At 29.3% G+C, this 24,714-nt stretch overlaps 5 protein-coding genes and 1 long non-coding RNA gene across 12 annotated transcripts in view; 3 read left to right on the top strand and 3 right to left on the bottom strand.

Annotated features, from left to right (window-relative positions):
* Positions 1–2,007: 2,007 nt before the first annotated feature.
* On the top strand, positions 2,008–4,236 carry LOC107074011 (protein lethal(2)essential for life). 2 transcript variants are annotated; one of them, XM_015335020.2, is made up of 2 exons: positions 2,008–2,190; positions 2,754–4,236. In XM_015335020.2, the coding sequence occupies exon 2, from the start codon at positions 2,818–2,820 to the stop codon at positions 3,340–3,342; it is 525 nt and encodes a 174-aa protein (XP_015190506.1). In that variant the 5' UTR covers positions 2,008–2,190; positions 2,754–2,817; the 3' UTR covers positions 3,343–4,236. The 2 variants fall into 2 exon arrangements, with proteins under 2 accessions (XP_015190506.1, XP_089027148.1); XM_089171022.1 differs by lacking the exon at positions 2,008–2,190 and adding an exon at positions 2,333–2,502.
* LOC107073998 (uncharacterized) lies at positions 4,189–6,628 on the bottom strand. The gene is made up of 5 exons (XM_015335006.2): positions 6,493–6,628; positions 6,147–6,397; positions 5,484–6,050; positions 5,123–5,403; positions 4,189–5,050 (listed from the first exon to the last, which is right to left on the bottom strand). The coding sequence occupies exons 1-5, from the start codon at positions 6,578–6,580 to the stop codon at positions 4,813–4,815; spliced, it is 1,425 nt and encodes a 474-aa protein (XP_015190492.1). The 5' UTR covers positions 6,581–6,628; the 3' UTR covers positions 4,189–4,812.
* Positions 6,259–8,789, top strand: LOC149032958 (uncharacterized). The gene is made up of 2 exons (XR_016176088.1): positions 6,259–6,399; positions 6,514–8,789. It is a non-coding gene; the product is annotated as an uncharacterized LOC149032958 (long non-coding RNA).
* Positions 8,790–8,832: 43 nt separating this feature from the next.
* Positions 8,833–16,492, bottom strand: LOC107073858 (uncharacterized). 4 transcript variants are annotated; one of them, XM_089171011.1, is made up of 16 exons: positions 16,298–16,491; positions 15,962–16,142; positions 15,371–15,560; positions 15,079–15,283; positions 14,795–14,991; positions 14,450–14,681; positions 14,205–14,364; positions 13,868–14,102; positions 12,714–13,770; positions 11,836–12,632; positions 11,587–11,756; positions 11,085–11,504; positions 10,821–10,996; positions 10,450–10,697; positions 10,029–10,292; positions 8,833–9,915 (listed from the first exon to the last, which is right to left on the bottom strand). In XM_089171011.1, exons 3-16 carry the CDS (start codon positions 15,508–15,510, stop codon positions 9,741–9,743), a joined length of 4,476 nt encoding a protein of 1,491 aa, XP_089027137.1. In that variant the 5' UTR covers positions 15,511–15,560; positions 15,962–16,142; positions 16,298–16,491; the 3' UTR covers positions 8,833–9,740. The 4 variants fall into 4 exon arrangements, with proteins under 4 accessions (XP_089027137.1, XP_015190130.2, XP_015190126.2 ...); XM_015334644.2 differs by having other exon boundaries at positions 12,714–13,767; positions 15,962–16,492; XM_015334640.2 differs by having other exon boundaries at positions 15,371–15,546; positions 15,962–16,492.
* A 261-nt stretch (positions 16,493–16,753) lies between these two features.
* Positions 16,754–23,509, top strand: Pex6 (peroxisomal biogenesis factor 6). Its single transcript, XM_015334645.2, has 6 exons — positions 16,754–17,246; positions 17,330–17,806; positions 17,899–18,125; positions 18,201–18,606; positions 18,700–18,999; positions 19,074–23,509. Exons 1-6 carry the CDS (start codon positions 16,811–16,813, stop codon positions 19,700–19,702), a joined length of 2,475 nt encoding a protein of 824 aa, XP_015190131.2. The 5' UTR covers positions 16,754–16,810; the 3' UTR covers positions 19,703–23,509.
* Positions 21,782–24,714, bottom strand: part of Cbl (E3 ubiquitin-protein ligase CBL) — a 47,025-nt gene continuing 44,092 nt past the window's right edge. For 2 of the 3 annotated variants that reach the window (XM_015334635.2, XM_015334636.2), the window contains exon 7: positions 21,782–24,635. In XM_015334635.2, coding sequence (XP_015190121.1) covers positions 23,914–24,635 — 722 coding nt within the window. In that variant the 3' untranslated portion in view covers positions 21,782–23,913. The remainder of the gene's footprint in view (positions 24,636–24,714) is intronic. The other variant, XM_089171020.1, reaches the window with a different exon arrangement.

Genomic DNA, 24,714 nt, shown 5'->3' with positions numbered 1-24,714 from the left:
ACAATGATCGAGAATATTCGTGAAAGTTCGTACGTTACTCAGTTGAACCTCAAGATGGCGTCTCGAGCGCTAATGCGTGATAGATTTGTTTTAATTCGAGCGTATATTTTTGGACGATTTCCAGGATGAACATTTTCTTCGATGACTCTTTTAATTCCATTGCAATGAAAATACTGCAGTATTAAAAGCTAAAGAGAATGACGTTTAACATTCCAATATTATGTTTCAACGTGTGACTTAAATGTCATCGTTTATTCGTTTCTTACTACAACGTAACCTTAAATTACTTGAATTTATTTATTCGTATTATCAAAAAAAATATAAATATGTTAGTTTACATTTAGACGATTAGATAATTCGATGAGACAAATTTGGTTATAAGAAACGAAATCTTTCTTAGTGTAAAGAAAAGGTGCGGCCAATACAAGGTTGCATTTGAAAATTTATTTCTTGAATAAATTACATTTGTTTTTTAAATCGTTCAAATACATTTTCGTTTGCATAATTTGTTATAATGATTTCTGTTTTAGATTTTTTTTTTTTATCTACGTTATGTAATTCAAATTTTGTATAATTCCACTTTGTTTACTAATGCATGTGTTCTAAACTTTTCGATTCATTCTCGTATTTGTAAGAAGATAATTTTAAATAGAAAAAAAGAACATATAAATATTAGATTATAATTGAACATGATTAATCAATCAATCCATCCGTATAAGCGAGTTAATGTATATGCATGATTATTACTCAATGCACAATATTGTCATTTATCTAACTTCGTGTTTGTCATATTACAAAAATGGTTGACAGATGATACTATTATGGATTTTTATTTTGAATTTATAATATAAACAGATTCATTCTTTTTCGTAATAATTATTGATACGCATCTTCGGATAATCTAATCTATTTAAAAATGGACTGGATAATTCTTGGAATGTTCTAGAAAAAAAACGTGTTATTATCATTATGTAAACATTGTTAAAAATATTTTGACTTAAAAATGTAGGGGAATAATGATTTATTATTAGAATCAAATTATTTTCAGTTTATTTGAAATTCGTAATTAAATTTAAAAATATTTTTGAATTAATTTTAATGAAATCTGAAATAGAAAAAGTATTATTATTTTATATAAATGTTGAAATATTTTGACATGTAAATTTGTGAATATATAGAAAGTAACATTTCGTATCGAGCCAGAATTTCTTTTACGTTAATACATTGGCATGAAAGGAAAGAACGAGAAACATCTTTTCGTTGTTATGCACTTCACGAAAGATATACAAAAAGTAATGCACAATATATGAACCACACGTAAACATGAGTGGGAAGATCTAAAGATGCGATTAACTCGAGTCGTAACTACGAGATGGAGCATCAATCGTACCAGGGATGTATTCAATCAATATCTTTCCCCCACCTTTGCAATTTATTATTGTTTTTTAATTAAATTTTGTTTACCTTCACGTATCATCAAATTATGAAGAAATATTTAGATCGATCATTTGGTTAATTAAAAATATTAGAAGTAATGCAAATATATAAAAGATTTGATGAAGAAATTCAAAATATATATTGTTAATGTATGATATTATAAATTTATCAAATTTAGGAGAGTATTATATAGTAATAGTTTAAAAATAATAACTAAAGTAATTTACTGTAAATATAGAATGATATTTTTATCCAAAGTTAAATGTTTACATCGAAAAAAAAATAATAGTTTATAAATCATAACTTATAACACATAAAGTCAACAAATATTTCAATTATTACAACTTTAGTTATAATAAAAGTAAAACTACAAAAAAAATAACATAAAAAATTAAGTAATTTAAAAAAAGAAAAAAAAATTTGCTAGATTAATTACTGCAAAGATATTTTTATCATTAGGGTGATTAATGTAATAAGGTCGTCGTTGAAAAGAATGAATCTTCGATTTGCGCATGTGCTTTCTAGAAATCTCTCGAAAAGGCTACCATTGGTTGATATAAAACGGCGGCGGAGTCGTATGCCGCAGTTAGTTCAAGTTCGAAAAGCGATCAGATTACTTCGAGATATACGAAGAATTCATCTTGCTATATAAGTTGAGTATTTACCAAGTTGATTTTACTAAGTGAAACGATTAAATACAAGTGTGTGAATAATTTATTGAGATTGACGGAAGACGAATAACCGATTTCAAAGGTACGTCTTTTTTAATTTGATTTTTCAAGAGTTTTGTTTATCGTTCGATCATTGGTTGATATCGCTCGCATCGATTTGTTTCGACCAATCGGCAGTTTTATTTCTTTTGAAAAGTGACCGTGGTAATTTCTCTTTTTTTTTTTTTTTAATTAATGATTCTATTAAAATGGTTCAATAACAAAATTGATAAAAGTGAAAAATGTAGAAAAATAAACTATTAACTTTTGATCAAAAGTATTCATTTTGAACACGAAATTCTGAAATTATATTCAAACGTCGTAATAACGTTATTGCGACGTTATAATAACTCAAGTAAGAAATCAAAATATGTTTACCGGTTTGAATGTCAATGTCATAACTAATTAATATTAACGTATATTTTTTTAAATTTTATTTGCATTCTAATCTTTTATTTCTATTAAATTATATAAAAATTAACATTATTATTGAAAAGATTAATTAAATAAAATATAAGCGATCATTCAAATGCTGTTCTATCGATGATACAAATAAACATAAAGCTCATAGTCACGTTAACTTTGACATTCTGTTGATTCCTACAGACTCTCTGCAAACAAATAAACAAACAAACAGAGCAGTAAAAAGAAATAGACAATTAAGAAAAAAATGGCATTGGTACCAAGAGATTTTTTCCGTAACTGGTGGCAAGACTTGGACCGTTATCATCGTGAAATGGACGAACATTTTCAACGTATAGCAAATCGAGATGGTTTCATGAAACCACCATCATTGACTTCGTTCAAAGATTTTTTCACACCTATGCGAAATACTTGGAAGGAAATAGAAGAACAAGTTGGAGGTTCGGCGAGTATTGAACAGGATCAAGACAATTATCGTGTCATCGTTGATGTTCAACAATTTGCACCAGAAGAAATAACAGTTAGAACCGATAATCAATGTATTACCGTTGAGGGTAAACATGAGGAAAGAAAAGATCAACACGGTTACATTTCGCGACATTTCGTACGCCGATATCAATTACCTAAAGGTTACGATATTGGTCATGTTAAACCAAGCTTGTCTTCTGATGGTATTTTAAGTATAACAGCGCCAAGACTTGTTTTACCTGCTCCTGGAGAAAGAATTGTTCCTATCGAACGTCAAAACAGACCAGCCATCAAAGGCGTTTGAAGTAACAAACAAACAAACAAACAATACAAACTACCAAATATATATCAAACCCTAATTATTAAGGTTTTTTCCTTTTTTTTTTTTTTAATATTATCAATAATATCAGCTGATTAATATTAGCGAAGTTAATTAATTAATGATTACTTAATTTCACTTTTTCTGTTCTCTTTGTCTCATTCACTTTTACGTATTTTCATTAATTTATAAATTGAAAAATTATTCCTAACAAAAATTTGCGGATATTTTTCTCTCACCATTTGAAAATCAAAAGTATGTTTGTAAGTTCCTGTACTATTTTTCTTTTTACTGATTATTGATTCACACTTTACAGTCACCAATAATTGTATTTAATTCGAATGTCATTAAATTAATTTTCTTTTTTTTTTATTCTCGAGAGTAAAGTGTTTTAATAATAATAATAATGCGTTACACAGATAATATATAGGTACCGTTCTGCGAATCATTGTTATGGGATAATTGAAATCAATTTTATGTGTATATATATATATGTCTCATTAAAATGACTTCATACTTAATTTAAAAGTAAGCTTTTGATTCTGTCGATAAAACCGAATGCATAACACACACACTTTGCGTAACAGTACCATTAAAGAACAAAATATTTCGAATCTTTTGCATGCATACATATAAACAGACATTATTATATTTAAAAATATAAAGGGTGTCGCAAAAATTACTTTACAAAAAACAGAACACAATAGATTAATTTATTATATAATTATTATTAAAGTATCTCAAATATGTAAGATTTATTTGTTTGTTTTTTTAAAGATTTCCATTAGAATTTTTGGTAAAAAATAATTTTCAGACACTCTGTATCATTCATTTTCTTACCATTTTAATAAATAAAATATTGTTTCGTATATTGTAAAATATTTGTTCTCTCTTTTTCTTTTTCTTTTTCTTTTTTTTCCATTTACTCTAGATAAGATTATTGTAATTGTTTTTTTTTTTTTTTTTTAATTATTCGTTTGTCAGCAATATGCATCTTCTCCATATCGAGAAGAAAAATGTTAATTAGGAAAACTACATTCCAAATTTGATTTTTCCTCTTACATAACTACCTACGTATTCTTTTATAATTTATCTACAAACGGAGCATGATGTTGCATCATATCCTAGGATAATTTGTTACTTTAATCACACTTGGAAGTTTTATTTTTATCATTCCCTGTATCTGTTACATAGTTGACGACTTACATTACAGTATTAACACGCACACTTGCACGTATTGCAGTAAATAGCGAGCAAACACATTCTGGCAAAAAGCCACACCTGATTGAAAGACAGAATTTAGAGTTATATTTTTGAAATTAAAAGTTTAAGTTCAACATCATCGAGTATTTTTCGTGGTTTTCCTTTTTCTCTCTTCGAAGATTAAAAACTTCTTTGGAAATGTATGTGTGTTTTTTTTTAAATATCTTTTTTTTTTGTTTTAAGTTGAACATTTTACGAGGGTCCTCGTTCCTCTTCACTTTCCGAAAATGGAGTCAGATCTTCCGGTATTTGGGGTGGTACAGGATCCTCTAAAATAATTTCGTCGGGTGGTGTTAATTCTTGCAAGAATTTCGCGTGTTCTTCTATTTCCGGTATTTTTTCATTGATAAGTTTCTCGACGTCAATTTTATTTAATTCTTCTTGTATTCGTCTCTTCAAAGGTCCCTCGATTGCGTCCATTATTTGATACCTACAAATAAAATAAATCATTATTTTAATATACACACGATCTTTAGTCAATTTTCAAATGATCAATTAATACCTTAAAAGATTTGGCAGTATATTGATGCTGGCTTCCATAACATAATCGAGAGTACCGGCACCGTGTATTCGTGCCTGAATGTTACCCAATTCCAAATCGAGTTCTTCCAAAGTTGGTCGTTTGCGTGTATCAAGTGGTTGGCTTAGATTTAATTGAACTCTGAAGTATTGAACGGTGAAGGACACTGTACCTGCTCTCGACAGGACGCCACCAATTACGCTTACTTCCCAATGTGTTCTTCCCTCAATCTCCTGTGTTCCAACATCCAAGACCGCATATACCTTGTTTAAACGATTGAAACAAACATTCAATTTATCGGAATTGAAAATATATATTAGATATTTGATTTAGATAAACTTACGGTCCGATTTTCCATACTAAGGGTGATGTTACCCATACGATAAAAACTGGCCAACCCGGTGATCCAAGTGTGCGATGACATAACAGTAAAAATACCAACGTTTTGACTATAATCTTTAACTCTGTATGGATCGTAACCCATTTGTGAAACTTGTCTGCGACCTTCGGCAACCGCCATGTCGAAAGGTGATATCGAATTGGGAAAATATTGCGGTAACTGGGATATTTGCTTGTTCACTTCGCCTCTCATATTAGTATTGACTTCTCTCAAAATGAACGGTTTAATACTATCGAATATAAAAGATCCTACTGAGTTAATAACACCTTGAAAAACGGAGCCCAAAAAGCCAAGATTTTTGAAGTCCATGTCGATATTTTCAAAAGTTAAATCCATGTCAATGTCCTGAGCTTGCAATTTACCGTCAGCTCCAACTTCCAATCTTGCAACACCTTCGATGTTTACTCCTGTTAATATAACAGTAAAGTTGCCAGCTGATCTTGAGAGCCAGGATGATAGGGTGTACAATCCACGAATATCGAGTCTCGTAATACTCAATGCAGCCGAAACCTTAAAAAGAAACAAATTTGAATCATTTGTTAATTATTAATTACATAAAAAAAAAAAAAAATAATAATAATATTTGAGATATATTTGAATGAAGACCTGCATCAATGCCAATTCAGATTTGAGATGTTCGATACGAAATTTGGATAATCCATAAACGTTGATCTCTTTGAAAGTCATGGTGTACATGGAAAACGAATGTTTCATATCGGGTACTGGCATGGGATCGGGTATTGGTGCACCGGGTAATCCAACTGGATCATTTTGTTGATAATGTTTCAAGATCGCTCGTATATGATCACCGAGACGTTTCTCACCAGCGGCGATTTGTTCCTTCGCTTCTTCCTGCGCTGTAAGTTAAATTTTGTTGATTAATTTAATAAAGAAGAATGGAAATATTAATTGAAAAAAAAAAATTATAAATTATTTACAATGAAAAACTTACCATTAACTTTGGCATCTTCAGCTTGGCAAACGAAGAAAGAAGAAGAAGAACATAATAGGATGAAGAAAACTTGATAGGAAACTCTCATGTTTGTACAAGACAAAACTAACGAAATATAAAGTAATATATCAAATTTTTAAATATAAAAACAACAACGAAATAATCAAATTAAATGAATGAATGAATGAATTTGTTCTCAATCAAATAATACAAATATTTTCACTAACTACTCTCTTTCTTTTTTTCGTTTATAAGATTAACATAGTCCTACTATATTCATTCGTTTCGAAATATCAGAAGAACTGTGATCAGCAGCATGGCTTGTTTGCTGATCGACGAACACACATATGACTGTGGAAGAAGAGATACGTCAGTGATTTTCAGTTTAACGATATCTCTGTCAGGTCATTGAAGGGGCGAGGGTCAAACGCTTTATCTGGGATCTGGATCCCCTTCCTCCCTTCTTCTTTCAGCATTTCCTCTTCAAAGATTACTACTACTACTACTACTACTGATACTACTACTATTCCAGTTACTAACACTAATACAACTTAATATATAATATCATTGAGCTTATACGTTAATAATGTCATTAGTGCATGTATATGCATGTACTTCGACAGAATGGAAGTTGATCAGCCTAATCCACATACAGAGGACACACAAATATATTACATCTCAATTTTAAAAGTGCATCGACATTCGGTCTGTTAAAGGAATGAACAAAAATAGGGTCGTGTTGAATATATTTCAAAGATAAACTTTACATTTATATATATACTTGTAACTTACGTTATTTTATATTTCCCGGAACGCGTAATGTACATTAATTTACGCACATACATATTTTGTATGTTATGTAAGCTTGTGTTTATATAAAATTGTTTATATTTTTATATATAAATTTTTTTTATATTTATTTATTTATGTATATATTATTATTATTATAGATTCATTTTCTGATTTCATTCTAGGGATATTAGTAATATTAGTAATAGTGTAATTAATATAACAAAGAGGAAAAGTAGTGTTGTTAATTAAAATAACTTTGATCTCGATGACGCCATTATTACAGTCAATTTTAGGGTATACGTGTAGATATATGTTACCTGTATTTGATCTTAATGAATATTATTGGCATTGTTAATGCTACTGAAATTATTTTATTAATCATTGATCTATCTTTATAATGTAAAATGTATAAAATTATAAATAAAGTGTGAAAGAAAGAAAGATAATAGAATTAATTTACATCTAATGTATAGAACTTTAATCGTCTTTTATATAATGAATATATTTTACAGTAATTAATTGCAACTGTATTTTGCAACATAAATGGTCAATATTATGTAAATTTAAAACACACACATGTGGGTGGCATCATCATCATCCAAAATGAAATAAGGCATACAATATTATGATTTATGAAGCAAAAACAATAGGTTGCCGATGATTATCTCTGTATATATGAGTCGTTTATCTCAAAAGTGGTGTAAATTGTCTCGTAATGAAAAATTTGTGTGTACGTGTGTGTGTGATATTGTATACGAAATGATGAACTTATATTGAAGAAAAAATCGAAATATCTGAAATAACGAATACAAGTTAAATTTTCGTGAAAGTTGGCACGAATTTCTAAAATAATAAAATATTTTGAAACAAGTGACTCATGCCACTTTTATAATAAACGGCTCATATATGAATATTAAATAATTTAAATATATTAGGCATTAGCCTATTGTTTTTGCTTATTTTTTTTTTTTTTATCAAATTCAACATGGGAGAGATGATTTGAACACAAACCTGAAATATTTCATTATTATATTATTGTATATATGTATATATATATACATATACATATACATATATATATTCTTACTTACATATTCATATTCTATATTTAAAAAATGTATTATTTAAAAGGCCTGTTTAGTGGATACCAATAAAGAGAATAAGCCTGCACACATTCAAAATAGAAGCTCTTAGAAATATCTTAGCAAAGGGGAACAAATTTTTCATCATTTTATATCATAAGAATATTAATGAAACATCTTAATACATTTTCTATCATATGTTGTCTCTTTCTTGTTTTACATATTATTTCATTTACATTTAATATCGTCGTTTAACACGTATATATATACTTAAAAAAAAAAAATATGGAAACAAAATGTGCCACGAACAACTAGACAATATTTGGCATTTTAACATATTCCATTATTTCTTTGTATTTTTTCTTTTTCTTCTTTTTCCATACAAAAGTTGCTTTGGACATTGAAAAAAATTACCCCCCCCCCTCCCAAAAAAAAAACCAAAAAAAAACAAAAAGAGAGATAAAAATAGATTCGAAAGAAAACATATATTTATAAAGCCTATATATATATATATTATTATTATAAATATTATTACATACACATATATATTTATATATTAGTCATCTAAGTAAAGAGAGACGGATATATACGAGTATAATACGAAATGCAACCTATGTCGGTGAGAGATTAAACTTTTTACATTTGCAATTACACCTTTTCTAAATGTTTAATGTGTCTTCATTCGTACATTTATCACACGAACATTGTACTATCAATATCGTCACAAGTAAATTATTATTATTATTATTCTTGTCTTTCTTTTGCTTAAATTCTTATAATACAATTATTCTCTGTTTTATTCTTTTACATATTTTGCGTGACACAACACATTCTAACGTCCAGGTACTATATGTCACACGAGGTACTTTGAAAGACATATTATTATGATCATGAAAATGATTAAAATATAATAATAATAATAATAATATTAATAAAATGAAAAAAAATGGGGGGGAACGAAATTACGGTAAAAGAGAATTAATTTTTTAACAGATTGATGATTAAACATTTGACAGATAATCAAAATTGACGCTTCTAATATTATTGATTATGTGCAAGCAATATTTTATATAAACCAATAAAGCCTCTCTCCTCCACAAAGCAGGCCATTCTCATAAAACGTGCATTTCATGTACTGTAACTGTGTAAAGTACATACATCTCATTCTATTATAGTAATTTTTACAATAAATAGCACAATAATATTAATCTTGTTGTTTCTTATTAAACATTGGTTCTTTACTAAATGTGTGTTATACACATCGGGCAATAATAATAATAATAATAGTAATAATAATAATAATAATAATAATAATAATAGTAATAATAATAATAATAATAATAATAATATCTGTTTTAGCAAATTAAGTAAGCGTTATCGGTTGTTGAGTATATTAGAGAAATGTCTAAGCCTTGATTGCAATTCTGGCACAGGTGGTAAAGCTTCCTCCATTACGTTTCGTAATTTACACAAATCAGGTAATTTTTCGCACGATTCGATATTTAATAATTCTGTAAAGAACGGTTCCCAAGCAGTCTTCTTTGCATATCTGTGTATAAATAAATAAATGAGAAAGATTTTTCAAAGTTAACATTACAAGTATTTAAGTACATTGGAAAAATTCATTGTTAAATTATTTCAAATTAATAAATTATTTCTTACCTCGGTAACTTAGAATTTATAAACCAACGATCACCAACGTTAGACACTCTCATATAATTACCAAATAACAAACAATGACTTGTTGCCGCTAAACAATATAAATCCGTTTGATACGTCCAAGGCCTACCAGTTTGCATTTCAATGCACGTAAATTCTTCCGTTTTAATGATATGAGTAAACGTTGTTTTTTCTGGTAACAAGCTCATATCTATACTACATCCAAAATCTATCAATTGTATCGTTGGCCTGACATCTTCTGTTGGTCTATAAAAAAAACAAAAATACAATTCAAATTCAAATGTAATTTATTTATTTGTTTTGTTCAATCCGCTTGTTATTACTAGCAACCCATATACGGGTCATTCTATGCAAAAGGGGGTTAACGAACGATCATTAATAAAAATGTAAAAATACTACTTACAATCGCATGACTAAGAAATTATCCGGTTTTATATCCCCATGTATAATTTGGCATTTATGTAAATGTTCAACAATTTGAAGCATTTCAATAGTAAAGAAAATAGCAAGTGGTTCATTCAATGGTTTACCAGTGGACAATTTAAATTGATTAGTTACTGTTAATAATGTTCCAAATTTGGAATATTCGGAAACTAGTACACTGACGTTATTTGTTATATAAGCTATTGAAACATCCATAAATCCTCGAAGCTGTAATCAATGACATTCATCAAAAATATCAATAATTATAAAATGGTAATTGAATAAAATCATTAATTTAACATCATCCACACACTATATATACACATACGCACACACATCTCATGTACATACCATATGTGCATTTGTAAGGCGAGCTTTTATTTCCCTAACAATGTAATATTCCCAAACCCATGCAGGCTTTTGGGTTTTTAAAGCAACAGTCTGACCTGTTTGCATATTTACTGCTTTATAAACTGTTCCGTACATTCCTTTCCCAAGGCACTTTTCCAAATTATACGCTTCTGGTCCTTTAAGAAAATAACAACAAAAAAATGAATTCATTATCTAATATATTTTATACAATAATAATATTAATATTATTTATAGTCTACTAACCAAGCGTAATAATAGTAGAAGGCACAAGCTTATTTAAATTAGTATTTAGTCTCACATATCCTTCTGCGTGTTGCGGTTGTGGAAATTTCATGTTTCTCAAAAGACCGGCAATTAAATTTTTATCAAAAGGATTAATATTTCCAGAAGGAAGTTGAAAGGTTTCTTCCTCCACTTGTTCCATTGGTTCATGCTCTTCGCATTCCATAGTATCCGTTGTTTTCTCTTGATTGTCTATTTCACTGTTCATTTTAAAGGTAATAGATTTTCGTAAGTCACAATTGTTCTTTATTTCAGATGTTATTTGATCCACATTTCGTTGTACCGTGCGTGGACTTTGAGCATTTACTGCTTGAATTTGAGCTCGCATTTTTTGTTCGTACGGTGGATTGCCCGCTAGTATAGAATCATTAGGGATTTGTTCTGGATTATGTAAAACAACAAAAATATGATCAATGTTAATATTACACAATATTTAATTTAGGACTAATGAATATATACTAACGTATACTCGATTCTTTAATCAGACTCATTTCTTCTCTTGTTAATGTAAAACCTAAAGCAGCTATTCTTGTATTGGCACTAGATGCTGAGCTGCTTGAAACATATTCTCTAGTTGATTCCATTATGACGCTTAATTTTTCATCTGTATTACCATTATGTACATCTGGAATTCTATTTAAAAGAAAAAAAGATTTATAGAAGTATATTTTTATTATTATAAATATATATATTTATAAAGGAAACTACATACGTGTGATGTGGAACATTTTGGTTTGAAAATTCTGGCACATCCTTTGGTCTATGCGATAGTCTAAAATGATTAGTCATAGGAGTAGAACTACTTAATAAAGCATTGCATGCCTCGGTATAGCAAGTTTCGTCAGGTCCTGATAAAGGTGATATACCAAGATTATCATCTGTATACAAGTTATCTTCTTCTGTTAATTTTGGTGGCATGTTTTCTTCGGGTGGTCCATTATAATCAACAACAATAGCATTTTCTTTATTTTCAGCATTCTCCAAATATTTTAAATCTCTACGATTCATGCCTGGTGATTTGATATACGGTAATTCAGGAGGCATTCTATAAGGTTTGTTAGCTTCGACGTTAGGTTCGTTGAACGACGAATAATGTAATGGTTTTTGAGGTTCGGAATTTTGTTGTAAAAGAGCTGGATCCAATGAGGGTGGATATTGTTGATATCCGATATCATTTGGTAACATATTGCTAAAGGAAGGATGTTGCATTTGTTGCATATGATGGTGTGGATGATGTTGCTGATGTTGCTGATGTTGCAAATGTTGATTGTGTGGCGAATGATGAATTTGCGAATGCGAATGGTGAAGTTGCGAATGCGATTGAAGATGTTGAGACTGAGAAAGGGATTGATGATGCAACGAATGCGCTTGCTGGTGTGATTGTTGATGTGGTTGTTGGTGTGGTTGTTGATGTTGCTGTTGGTGTGGTTGTTGGTGTGGTTGTTGAGGTGGGTGCATCATTTGATGGTGTGGATGATGTGACAGTTGTTGTACCTGCTGATCATGATGCTGAAATAAAGTTTATTTTTATTTTATTTGTTTTATATATATTTGCAATTTGTTGTTTAAATATACAAATTATTATCATACCGGTATTGGGTAATGATAAGTATTTTGTAATCCATGATTTCCATATGGCGTGTGTTGTGCCGGAGGGACATAACTTTGATGAGAAGTATGAAAACTTTGATGATTTTCTTGATCTTCGTAAGGTTGTATATTAAATCCTTGATGATGTTTGTTAGACATTGCATGCTGTGTCATGGAACTATCCATATGAATGTCAAAAGATAATTTTGTTCTAGAATCTGTCATTCGAGGTGTTATGGGATTACGAAAACGTGGTGTGGCAGGAGTAATACTTGGAGAATGCCATAAATCTTGTACAGCTGATATTGCTTCCTTTGTATTTACTGTGAGACTTTGCCCAAGCAAATGTTCTTCATTATCCGTTGATAAAGATGACGTATGATGCGGATGCAAATAACTCGTTTGTAATTTTCTTTGCGTATTTAATTCAGCTTCCATTCTTTGAGCTTCGATCCTTTCAGCTTCAATTCTTTCTGCTTCAATTCTTTGCGCCTCTATTCGTTCGGCTTCAATTCTTTCAGCTTCGATCCTTTGTGCCTCAAGTCTTTCAGCTTCGATCCTCTGTGCTTCAATTCTTTCAGCTTCGATCCTCTGTGCTTCGATTCTTTCAGCTTCGATCCTCTGTGCTTCAATTCTTTCAGCTTTGATTCTCTCTGCTTCAATTCGTTCAGCTTCTATCTTTTCAATTTCTAATCTTTTTAATTCTTGCTGCTGCTTTGTGTTTTGTCGTTGATTCTCTAACGTTTGCTTGTCAACTTCGTATTGTCTTTGTAATTCCTGTTGCTCAATTTGAATTCTGTGTCTTTCAATATCTAAATGTTCCACTTCTCTTCTTTGAAGCTCGAGATTATGTTGTCTTTGTACCATTTTTTGTTGTTGCTGTTGTTGTTGTTGTACAAAGTCGTGCCTATGTTTTTGTAATTCTTGCAATGTAATATTTGGATTTTGAGGTTCTCTTTCCATTATTTTTTGCTGATTTTGTAAATCAACATTTCTGGAACATTTATCGTCTATTTCTAAATCAGAATACTTTTTCTGCATTTCCTGGTTTTGCCTACTGAAAAGATTGACATGTAAATCGTCATGTTATATAATAATTCAAAAGCATTAGCCAATGACAAAAAATAAATTTATTTAATAAAAATATAAAATACCTTTTAAGAAGATAATGTTGAGCTCTAATTTCCTCCATACTTATATCCATATTATTGGCATAAACTATATCTTTAGGATAGTGCGGTTTAAGTATAACATTTACACTTGTTCGATCTGGTACATATACTGGTATATGTATGTGCTCAGAATATTTGCTCCCATCAAAAAATGATGTATGATTAGGAAACAATCTTATTTTCTGCATGTCATGATCATCTTGATCATCTTCGTGAACTAAAAGTAATTAAATATTTATATATATATATATATATATATATATATATATATATATATACACATAAAAATATGTTTAATTATAATTAATAAATAAAATACTTTTAAAGGCAGTAGTTTTAACAGAAGATGACAACAAATTAGATTTTTTGATACCGGTGTTCCATGGTCCAGGTTTAATCGTATTTTCTTTATGCATCATATCTTCTATGGGTACATGGTCTAATATACTCGCACCTTTCATTTCACCATGCATATCATCCTAATATTTTGTATTCAATTGTATTATATTTAATTCGAATATTAAAATTTATAAATGTTGTCTAATATTTAATATAATGTTTTACCTGATATATTTGGACTCGAGCATTTGGTCTTGTATTCGGCATAGATGTAACCTGAGGTACGCTACCGGGTAAATAATCACGTACACGATGTCCAGTTCTTATCGTACCAACCTTTTTACCAGCTTTGATTGCTTTCAATGAACTAAAAGCTTGTCTTTGTTCAAACAATGATGTATCACCTCTTTCGTCCACGTGTCCAAGTGTTTTACGAGCTACTGCTAACTGAAAGTTTCTACGAGTGGTTCGATTATAAGAATTAATTTGTTAAATGATTCAATTATACTATGCCAATGAATTTCATGATAATAATATAAAAATTACAATTACAGTGAATGCAATTCTTACTTATGCGCGTAATCTAATTCTTCCAATGGTTCTGCACGAGCTCTTAAGCCTAATAAATAAATTTCATCCGCTTGTTTATAATCCTCTATTTGTTCTAATTCAAAGGCCCATGCTCTGTACATGTCAGCTACCATTGTTCCGATTCCATTATTATATAAAAGTTGATATAATTCTAAAGGATTTTTTTGCATATTTATCTACAATCAAAGTATTTTTAATAAATTCATTTTTATTATTGTTATTTTAATAAAAATATCAAAATAAAGATAAACATAACGACTCACATAATTGATCCAAAGACGTATATATCTTTGATCCTGATAATACTTTGTTTCCTTTTCAAATATAGCCAAACATTGTTGCAATAATTTTCCAATATGCGACTCATGACCACTTTTAGGATAACTTTGTTCAATCCATGATATATATTCGTACCAATTTTCTAAAGGATCGTCTCCTTCGTAATTTCTAATTGCGTCTTCATACATTCTAAGAAGAGAAATGCATTGGTTTCTTTAAATAATTCTTCAATGATTATTAATAAGAGTTAAAAAAAAAAAAAAAATAAAAACATACTGCTTTTCCTGAAGAAGTAATTGTTGAGTTTCTGCATCTTCCTGTGCTCTTAATGCTGTTCCCAATTGTGCTGCATTTCTACCGTAACGAAGTGGCTGAATGTTTTCCTTGCACAGAGCAATGACAGTTGCAGGATCCATTCCTCGCTTAACAATTTACGTTTTACGTTTTACACTCTGAAGAAGAAACACTAAAATATTTCAGTTAAATTAAAAAACAAATAAAAAATATATAATCAAATGCATATAATATGACAAATAACATTTAAATGTGTTTCACACGATTAAAGGATTAACACATTAATAACCTGTATAAAAATTTAATACGACGAACAGAGTATGAACATAAATATGATTGAAATATTATTAAAACTTAACTGTAATTGAATAATTTTCTTGTCAAATTGTAATTAATATTAAAAAAAAAAAATAAAGAAATGGTACGATTTCGGCATATACGCATCCTTACGAATGGTGTAACAGTTAATCGAGAATCGGTGACACAAAACAACGGACATATATATATCAAGCAAAGATTCGAAAGAAAATTGTTAATATCGTTTCAATATTTAATATTAATACGTTTACTTACCACTATAGTGCATAATATTCTTAATATTACATTCGTTATTTAAATTCGAAGTTAACTCGCTATGAAAAATTGCAATAAGGACGCTATCGGAGTAGACAATGTTAGGTTAGGTTTCTACTTAACGACTATCAAATCACCAACGGTTTTCGATGTCTTCTGCTACGGTGCACTTTCAAATGATCTAGAAGTAAAGCGACACTGTTGCCAAAATACAATTTCACTATTAAATATTCTCGTTTTCAACGAAATCGATCAATTAAAATTCATGAAAGTTGAGAAGCTCGATCAAAGTTTAAACATTTAGTTTTAACATGAATTACTGTAACCAAAAATTACCAACAGTACAGAGAAGGCAAGTACAGCTGTTAGACGAGGGGGAGACCTCGTTTTTGGTCCGCAACTTCTCGATCTACGTGTGTTACTATAGCAACACTCACAATTGATACCCATTGGTCCAAGGATGCACATCAGTGGTTCTCAACGTCTTCTTTTCAAACTCATTTCTAAGAGAAACATTCAACCAATGACAATATCATTCTTTGTTACTGGACAGTGGTTCACATTTATTTTTGCATTGATTACACAATGTAATGTGTTATTTATGATAATAAATATTAATATGAAATTCATTTCCTTATATTACTAAATTATATTAACAAATTATATGTATATACATTTTTTTTATGTATAAACCATTATCAAAAGAATTATCTGATATTACTTACAACATTTGGATTTATAAATCATATAATTGGAACAAATTTAAATGGTTTGTTTGACTAGTTGTGTTCATTTAATAATAATAATAATAATTTTTCTGTAAAAAAAATTGTTTATCTTTATTAAACAATGTATTCGTGGTCATTTTATGTCATTTTCTTACAATCATTAATTCAAACCTATATGAGACAAAATCCTTATTTTGTTCTCAGTTATATATTTTTATATTACATGCAATTTAAATTCAAAAGGTTAATGAAAACAACAATTCATTGTTTTACCTTATCGGATAATGCTATGAAACATTTGATAAATAAACAAATTGAACATGTTCATGATTATATAGATCCTTATGTATGTATATTAACAAACGTAGATGAAATTAAAACACCTGTTATACCAACTTGGTTTAATCTATGTTGCAAGTCATCTTGTAAAAAATATAAAGTATTAATTGTACCTTTCAAAGATACAGAACAAAATGTAATTTATGTTTCTGAAACTATGCGACATAATTTAGAACAGTTTTTTCATTGCATAGATTTGAACGATAAATTGTTCCTCGGTAAGTTTTTTCATTTACTGCAATGTAAATAGTTGATGTGTAAGGATGAAAACAAATTATACAAATTTTGTTTATATTTTCAGTTCCTACAATAGATAATATCATTAATTTTGCGAGTGAAGTTAAAGTCTCGCTAATTTCTAATCCATATGATTGTACAACTGACTTAATAGATTCATTGTTAAAAAATTACTTTTCCAAGCCACGTTTTTTAAGATGGAAAGATGTATTCAGTATCAATGTAAAAGAATATGCAAAGGATCATACGTATTCTACTAATCAAATACCATCTATGGTATATTTTAAAATCATAGCTCAAAAACTTGGTAATGATCTGATCAGCAATGGTTGTTTTATCGTACAAGGAGAAACATCACTTATACAAGTTAATAATATTAACAGTTATCTTCCTTGTAAAAGAAATTACTTATTATCAGACAAATTAATTTCAATTGCAAAAATAAATTCTGATTATAATTATTATCTTGAAACTTATCCACCAACATTGGTGGAATCATGCAATTCTTTGAAAGATTGTATTTTACCGTTCATAAAATCTGGTGAGAACTGTGTCATTATTGTTATTATTATTATTATTATTTTGTATGCATATGTATTTTATGATATAGATTAAATAATATTTATTTTACAGATATACAGTTACACGTAAAACCTGTGTTCCTTTTGACGGGTCCACCGGGTTCTGCAATTAACGAAATAGTACAAATAACTTCGGAAATAACGGGCTTGCATTTACTTAATACAGATTTTTCCGAAATTCAAACATTAATATCAGCACAAACCGAAGCAAAATTACGTATTTTGATGCACAATGCTAATAAATGTGCTCCATGTATAATTTGTTTGAACAATATTCAGGTATTTCAAACATTTCATATATATACGTATTAATTTGTTTAAATATTGTTAACAAAAATAATATTATTTATACAGGTATTTGGTAAAACGTTTGAAGGACAGAAAGATGAAAGAACTGTATCTGCTTTTGTAAAAGAGATAAATGATCTTTATAGTAAAGCTCTAAATTATCCAATTATAATAATAGCTACTTCAGATGGGTCTGAAATTCCTGGTGAATTACATCGAATATTTACAGAAACTATTACTTTGGAAAGTTTGAATCGTCAACAACGAATGGATATTATTAAATGGCAATTATCGTGTCAAAGAATAAATTACGATGCGGATTTATTAAAAATAGCTGAATTGTGTTCGGATTTTCAATATAAAGATTTAGTAACATTGATATTGCATGCTATAAAAATATATTGTAAAAGAACTAAGCAATGTTTTGAGAATACCGTAACGTTAACAAAGGATGACTTTGTTAAAGCTTATGGTAACATTATTATTATTATTATTATATTTTATATTATCTTTTTCAATCTATTTAGTATACAAATTGGAAGTAGAATTTATCTTTTTATTTTAGAATATATACAATCGATAAATATGGATTGCAAAGGAATGCCACGCATACCGAAAGTACAATGGAAGGATGTTGGTGGATTGGAAGATTTAAAACACGAGATCACTCGTAGAATTCGTTTACCTCTATTAAATAATTTTGGTTTTGGACAATCTGGTATACTTTTATATGGTCCACCCGGAACAGGAAAAACTCTTATTGCTAAAGCAGTTGCTACGGAATATCAACTTCACTTTTTGTCTATTAAAGGTCCAGAAGTTTTAAATATGTATGTCGGACAAAGTGAAAAGAATGTTAGACAAGGTAAAGAAGAAAGGTATTTGTGATAATGATAAAATAAGATAATATAATTAATTTCAATGATTATCTTTGTATAGTATTTGAAAGAGCACGTTCTGCAGCACCATGCATCATTTTCTTTGACGAGTTAGATTCGTTGGCTCCTAATCGTGGTAAAAATGGAGACAGTGGTGGCGTTATGGATCGTGTCGTTTCTCAGTTGTTAGCAGAAATGGATGGTCTTGAAAAAGCAAGTAACATTTTTATCATAGGTGCTACAAATAGACCAGATTTAATCGATCCGGCTTTACTACGACCTGGTAGATTTGACAAATTGTTATACGTTGGAATACATTCGAATTTTGATTCTGAACTTAATGTTTTGAAAGCATTAACATACAAATTTACATTTTTAAATGATGGTAACGAGTTGATGCAACTTAAAGAAGATTTACCTGTTAATCTTACCGGTGCTGATTTATATTCTATTTGTTCCAATGCTTGGCTCAATGCTGCACGTAGGATTCTTAATATTATCAATAATGAACAGAATAATACTACTACTACAACAACAGACAAGAATGTTAGAAATATTCTTGAACAATTGAATTATGTAATTGTTGAATTGTCAGATTTTCAACAAGCAATACATAATTGGAGTCCATCTGTTAGTAAAGAAGAAATGCGAAGATACGAAAAAATGCAAAAAGAATTTTCTTCCAGATGAGAACTTTCAGACTCTTAATATTTTAAAATAAATTTTGTACATATGTATATTTAAAACAAATAAAAAATTAATAATAATATATTTATCAATGCTTAATTAGATTTTCTATTTAATAATATTTTTCTAAACATAAGGTTGTACTCTAATCAATTCTACAGGTATATATATTACATAACCTTTATATAAACGATATTCTATTTTTATTTGAAGAAATATAGTAAAACAATTTTTTTTATACAGAGTGAATAATGAAATAAAGGAAAAAAAATCAATCTATCTACACATTCTATTCTATTCTAAATATTGCACCAATCGATTAATTTTGAACGCTAGTGAGAGAGAGAGAGAGTTTCTTCATAGAGAAGAAAACGGAATATTCGGATAAACTACTTTTACGGATCATCAAATTGTCTACTTTGCCAATAAGATATTACGTACACGATAATACAGCGAGATAAATATACAATATAGAAAAATAGGGCAGCTAAACTTACCAAGTTTATCTATAAGGACATATATATATATAATTTGAAGATAGGGATTGCTGCGTGAATTTACTTCAAACATATTCAATACTTTAAATGCGATATGTAATAAGATGAAGTAATTTTTTGTTTTTTGTTTGTTTGTTTAAAGATCGCTTTCAAATTATACGTGTGTACATTAAAACAAAATTAAATGTGTTTTTACAGTTACAGTTAAGAAAATTAAATCCAATCCAGTTGTGTATATATCTTTGTTCGAGTTCAAATATTATTCATGATGATTAATCTTTGGCATTATCGCGAGGTAGATTTTTATGGCGTAAAAGGATGAATATTTTTTTATAATGCACAAGAGTGAAACAAAACTTGTTTCTTTTTTTCCTTTCATGGCAAATGATTTTGTCTTTTTCTTTTTTTATAATAAAAGCACTTTTCTTATCCTAGTATCATAAGAAACTTGGTTGAAGAAAGCGCCATACCACTTGATATTTATCGTACCATTTACTTTAATAATTTATAAAGCGACATTATTTTCTTTCTTATTTTTTTTTTTTTTTTGTTGGGGAGAGGGCGGTTCTTTTTTTTTTTCTTCTTATATATAATTGGTACATGGTCAACGTGTATAGATATGAATGTAGAATGATGTAGGACAAGCTCTATACATAATATATTATTTTATAGAGATATTTTGTTGTTGTTGTTGTTTGTTTGGAGCGCCTATAACATTCAGATGTTTTTATTACATTGAAATGAACAAAAAAAGGTTTTCAATTTCAATACGATTTCCTCTTACGTAGCTTCCTTCCTTCGGTAATATTAATTGAAATATCATTTTTTTTTTGGTTGGAATATATTTATAAGAAATACTTAAACTCTATTACTTTGTCAAGAGACGTAAAAGAACATCCAAAGTATTATTAACCCTTTATACTCCGCTGTATCTCACTGTATAAGACATCGTTGACTCTGAATTAAGTTATTTCAGCACAACTTTTTTTGAGACATGCATGTTTCCCTGATGTTTTCTCTTAAAATAGCACAAGACATTGAATCAAAATATAGTCAAATAACAAAGATATATAAAAAAAAATGTCAGCGGGTTTTGTGTTGGAAGAGAATGCGAGACGCGTGCTCACGACGGGTCCGAGAACTTTTTGGCAAAACTTGAGAAGAGTGATAAGAAGAATTTGTACAAGAAAGGTTTTTATAGAAGCATATATCTCGCATTTTATAATGACATTTATAATGTATAAAGAAATATTATCAAATAGTGTCACATTTCAAATACAATGGAACACGCTCGCCTTTTTTTCAATTGCAACGTTATTACACATATACATTCTCTTGGTAAATAAGATTTTTTTGGTAAAAATTCTTTAGATAAATATGTTCCTTGATGTTTACAGATTAATATAAGTCCAATATCATTAGAATCCGTTACCCGATTCCAAAGTTATACTAAATAATACGAGGGTCTGTAAATGTGCCATTTCTGTGGCGCGGAGTAGCTGCTACCCAGCGTCGAAAGTTGTGCGGAGTGCAAAGGGTTAATATCTATATATATTTAACGTTGGATATTTGAATTAACAATACAATAATTTAATATTTTCTATTTCAACTAAATCATGAAATGATGATACATACATACATACAACGAAGTTATTATCCAATAAATAAATAATGTTACTTCATTGACCGTAGAAAATAGAAGTTCGCGAAGAGCGATGCTATTAAAAAATACACTTTATGTTACAAAATTCGTCATTTATATTATACACCACGCGGATTAAAAAATATTAAATTGTTATAAGAATCCTAACGCGATATTTTGAATTAAAAACAAAAAAAAAAAATATATATATATATATATATATATATATATATATTCACACTTGAGAGTTTTTCATCATTTGTAAATGATAAATACAAACAAACAAAAATAATATACAATTATAAAATATGATAAATAAACGGATATACAATTATATAAAAACAAAAATAATAAGTAACTAAATAATAGGATAAGGTTTGAAAAAAAAAAAATGGCATCGTTATTGAAACATTTATAACAATTGAATAATAATAATATCCGCATGACTATTATCTCGATATATTGGTACGGTTATCGATCATCAAATTAAATTAGTAAAATGACTTTTGATATCAATTTTCGATCATAACGCGTACTATTATTTTAAATATTATTATCAATATCATTATTATCATTAGGTCAACGATGGGATCAGTACAGTTTGTAACATAACAAATATATGTTACAGAGTAGTTATATTAATACATAACTATTTATTTATATATATTTATATATATATATATATTCATATAATCGACTAGTTGTGCAAACTACATAAGAAAAGGATCGATAACAGATAATATAGCATTGCATAGCCAATTGATATACTAATCCCAATGCGTAGGAGTGTTTAAAACGCGAATGATAATTATCATTTAACTATATAATCATCTTTTTTTCTGTTAATTATATATCGATAGGATAAGACAGAACAGTCAATAGGGGGAGGGGGAGGGTCTGCATTTATTGCAGTACACACATATCAAACATAAGTATCACATTTGATAAATACGTTAAAACGTATTTGCACATATACACACATCGTCGTACGTCGTGTTAACTTTCTCATCACCGTGTTATCTTTTCAATCATCGTCATTTAATTATCATCGTTAACTCCGCACTGATGAATGTAATAATAAAATGATTTTTTTTTTGTTGCTAATTGGTAAGACTTTTAAGTATACATCTAGAAAGAATTGTTTTCGTTATTTGTGCGAGACAAAAATACAAAAAAACAAAGAGAGAGGGGGGGGGAGAATTACAAATAAATAAAAGTAAATGAAAAATTGTAGTAGCATTTTACGCTTGTTGGATATAAGTGAAGTTCGCAAAAAAAATACTTTGTACTCGGCGGGTATAAATAATTACGTATTATTTTTTCTTTTCTTTATTCTACTTCTTCTTCTTCTTCTTCTTCTTCTTCTTCTTCTTTAGTACTATTATAACTAATATCTTTATATTTCTTTCTTGAATTCGTCAGTCCCAAGTAATCGCACAAAATCTACCACGGTATTTTTAAATGGGAGTTTGCGTACGTAGTTTTTTTCGTGCTCGTTTATCATAACTAACAATAAAGATTATACATCGTTAAAGAGAGTGATTGTTATATATTTATATTAATTATTATAAATAATTTATTTATTTTTTTTAAATAGATAATATACTTCAACGAATATCATCGTTTCTTCACTCTTCTTTCCCTTTTTCGTTTATGCTAACTCCATCACGATTATGCAATCTTCATCGTTAGTTATCTCATACGATTTTACATTTTTAGCATTGTTTGATGCTAAATTATATGGAAAAAAAAAGAAAGAAAAAAAAAGAACAATTACAGAGAGATAGTTATATTTGATAAGATAGATAGATAGGAAGTTAAATTGGCTAAAGGATTTTTTCCTAACACCATAGAAGTCTCTATATATCTTATATCACGATCGAAGAATAACGTTTTCCACGTCAAAAATAATGTCTTATGGGTAAAACTGGTCATGATCCAGCAGTGGTCGAGCCTAAAAAAAATATGAAAAAAGGCAACAATAAGAAACACGATTGATCGCGTAGCGAAAAAGAGAAATATCTACGATATAAATCAGATTAAATAGGTAAAAATCCAAGTGTTGTATTACCGGGTCAAGATTTCGTCGCGAATTCGTGCAAAATGTCGCAAGCCATTTCAAAATCGTTCCTCGTGATACCCAAAGCCCTTATCACAGCATCCTGTGCGAAACCAAGCGAGGTGAGCCTGGTGATATGTTCAATATTAACATTTTCATAAGCAGCAGCTTCCGGTTTGCTTGTTGGACCATTAATATCATCCCTGGCCTTCATGAGAGCAGTCAAACGTGCTCGGTTTACCTCGAAATTGATATTTTTCACAACGTGTTGCCTTGTACCAGGTATGACGATTGTATTTTCATATTGGTGATCTTGTTTGGAAATTTCCTTGCTTCCTTTTGGTGGTCTCGGGGCAGATAAGGGTGGTGGTACCGGTGGTACAATATTATTTGCATTTATTAAAGTTGTAGTTGTTGTAGGTGTTGTTGTTGTAGTTGCTATTGCTGTTGTTGTTATTGTTGTTGCAGTTGCAGTTGTTGTTGCCATTACCGTGGTAGTAGTAGTAGTCGTCGTAGTCGCTGTTGTTATTGTTGCTGTGCAATTAGTTGAAATAATACGATTTCCTTTCTCAGGTAATATCGGTGGAACGTGAACTATGGCGGATACGTGATTTCCGTGAGATGATCGAACGTGACTGCTTCCTCTGATTACTGTGGGTGGTACCGCAGGTGGTACAGGTGGTATTTGTGATGGTGAGGATGCTCTGTGTAACATATCGTACTTCACCTCGTTATTAACTACAACAAATTCATTATTATCTCGATTAATATCAATTTTACAATATGACATTTCGTTTAGACATATTATTGGGAAAGT

This window comes from Polistes dominula, unplaced genomic scaffold (assembly GCF_049000335.1).
Source record: "Polistes dominula isolate Pdom_NZ unplaced genomic scaffold, Pdom_raw_medaka contig_31, whole genome shotgun sequence".
NCBI classification, from domain to species: domain Eukaryota; kingdom Metazoa; phylum Arthropoda; class Insecta; order Hymenoptera; family Vespidae; genus Polistes; species Polistes dominula.
The sequence above is the reverse complement of the archived record's forward strand: the minus strand, read 5'-3'. Positions and strand labels throughout refer to the sequence as shown.

Bases quoted from the DNA above. Each gene is read 5' to 3' on its own strand.
- LOC107074011 (XM_015335020.2), top strand. From the start codon at position 2,818: ATGGCATTGGTACCAAGAGATTTTTTCCGTAACTGGTGGCAAGACTTG.
- LOC107073858 (XM_015334640.2), bottom strand. From the start codon at position 15,510: ATGGATCCTGCAACTGTCATTGCTCTGTGCAAGGAAAACATTCAGCCA. The intron at 11,757-11,835 runs GTATGTAGTTTC...TCTTTTAAATAG, and splicing joins CAAAATGTTCCACATCACAC to AATTCCAGATGTACATAATG. The intron at 10,997-11,084 runs GTTAGTAGACTA...ATTTTCTTAAAG, and splicing joins TTCTACTATTATTACGCTTG to GACCAGAAGCGTATAATTTG.
- LOC107073998 (XM_015335006.2), bottom strand. From the start codon at position 6,580: ATGAGAGTTTCCTATCAAGTTTTCTTCATCCTATTATGTTCTTCTTCT. The intron at 6,398-6,492 runs GTAAGTTTTTCA...TTTAACTTACAG, and splicing joins TGAAGATGCCAAAGTTAATG to CGCAGGAAGAAGCGAAGGAA. The intron at 5,051-5,122 runs GTATTAATTGAT...TTTTATTTGTAG, and splicing joins ATACTGCCAAATCTTTTAAG to GTATCAAATAATGGACGCAA.
- Pex6 (XM_015334645.2), top strand. From the start codon at position 16,811: ATGTATTCGTGGTCATTTTATGTCATTTTCTTACAATCATTAATTCAA. The intron at 17,807-17,898 runs GTGAGAACTGTG...TTTATTTTACAG, and splicing joins TTTACCGTTCATAAAATCTG to ATATACAGTTACACGTAAAA. The intron at 18,126-18,200 runs GTATTTCAAACA...TTATTTATACAG, and splicing joins TTTGTTTGAACAATATTCAG to GTATTTGGTAAAACGTTTGA.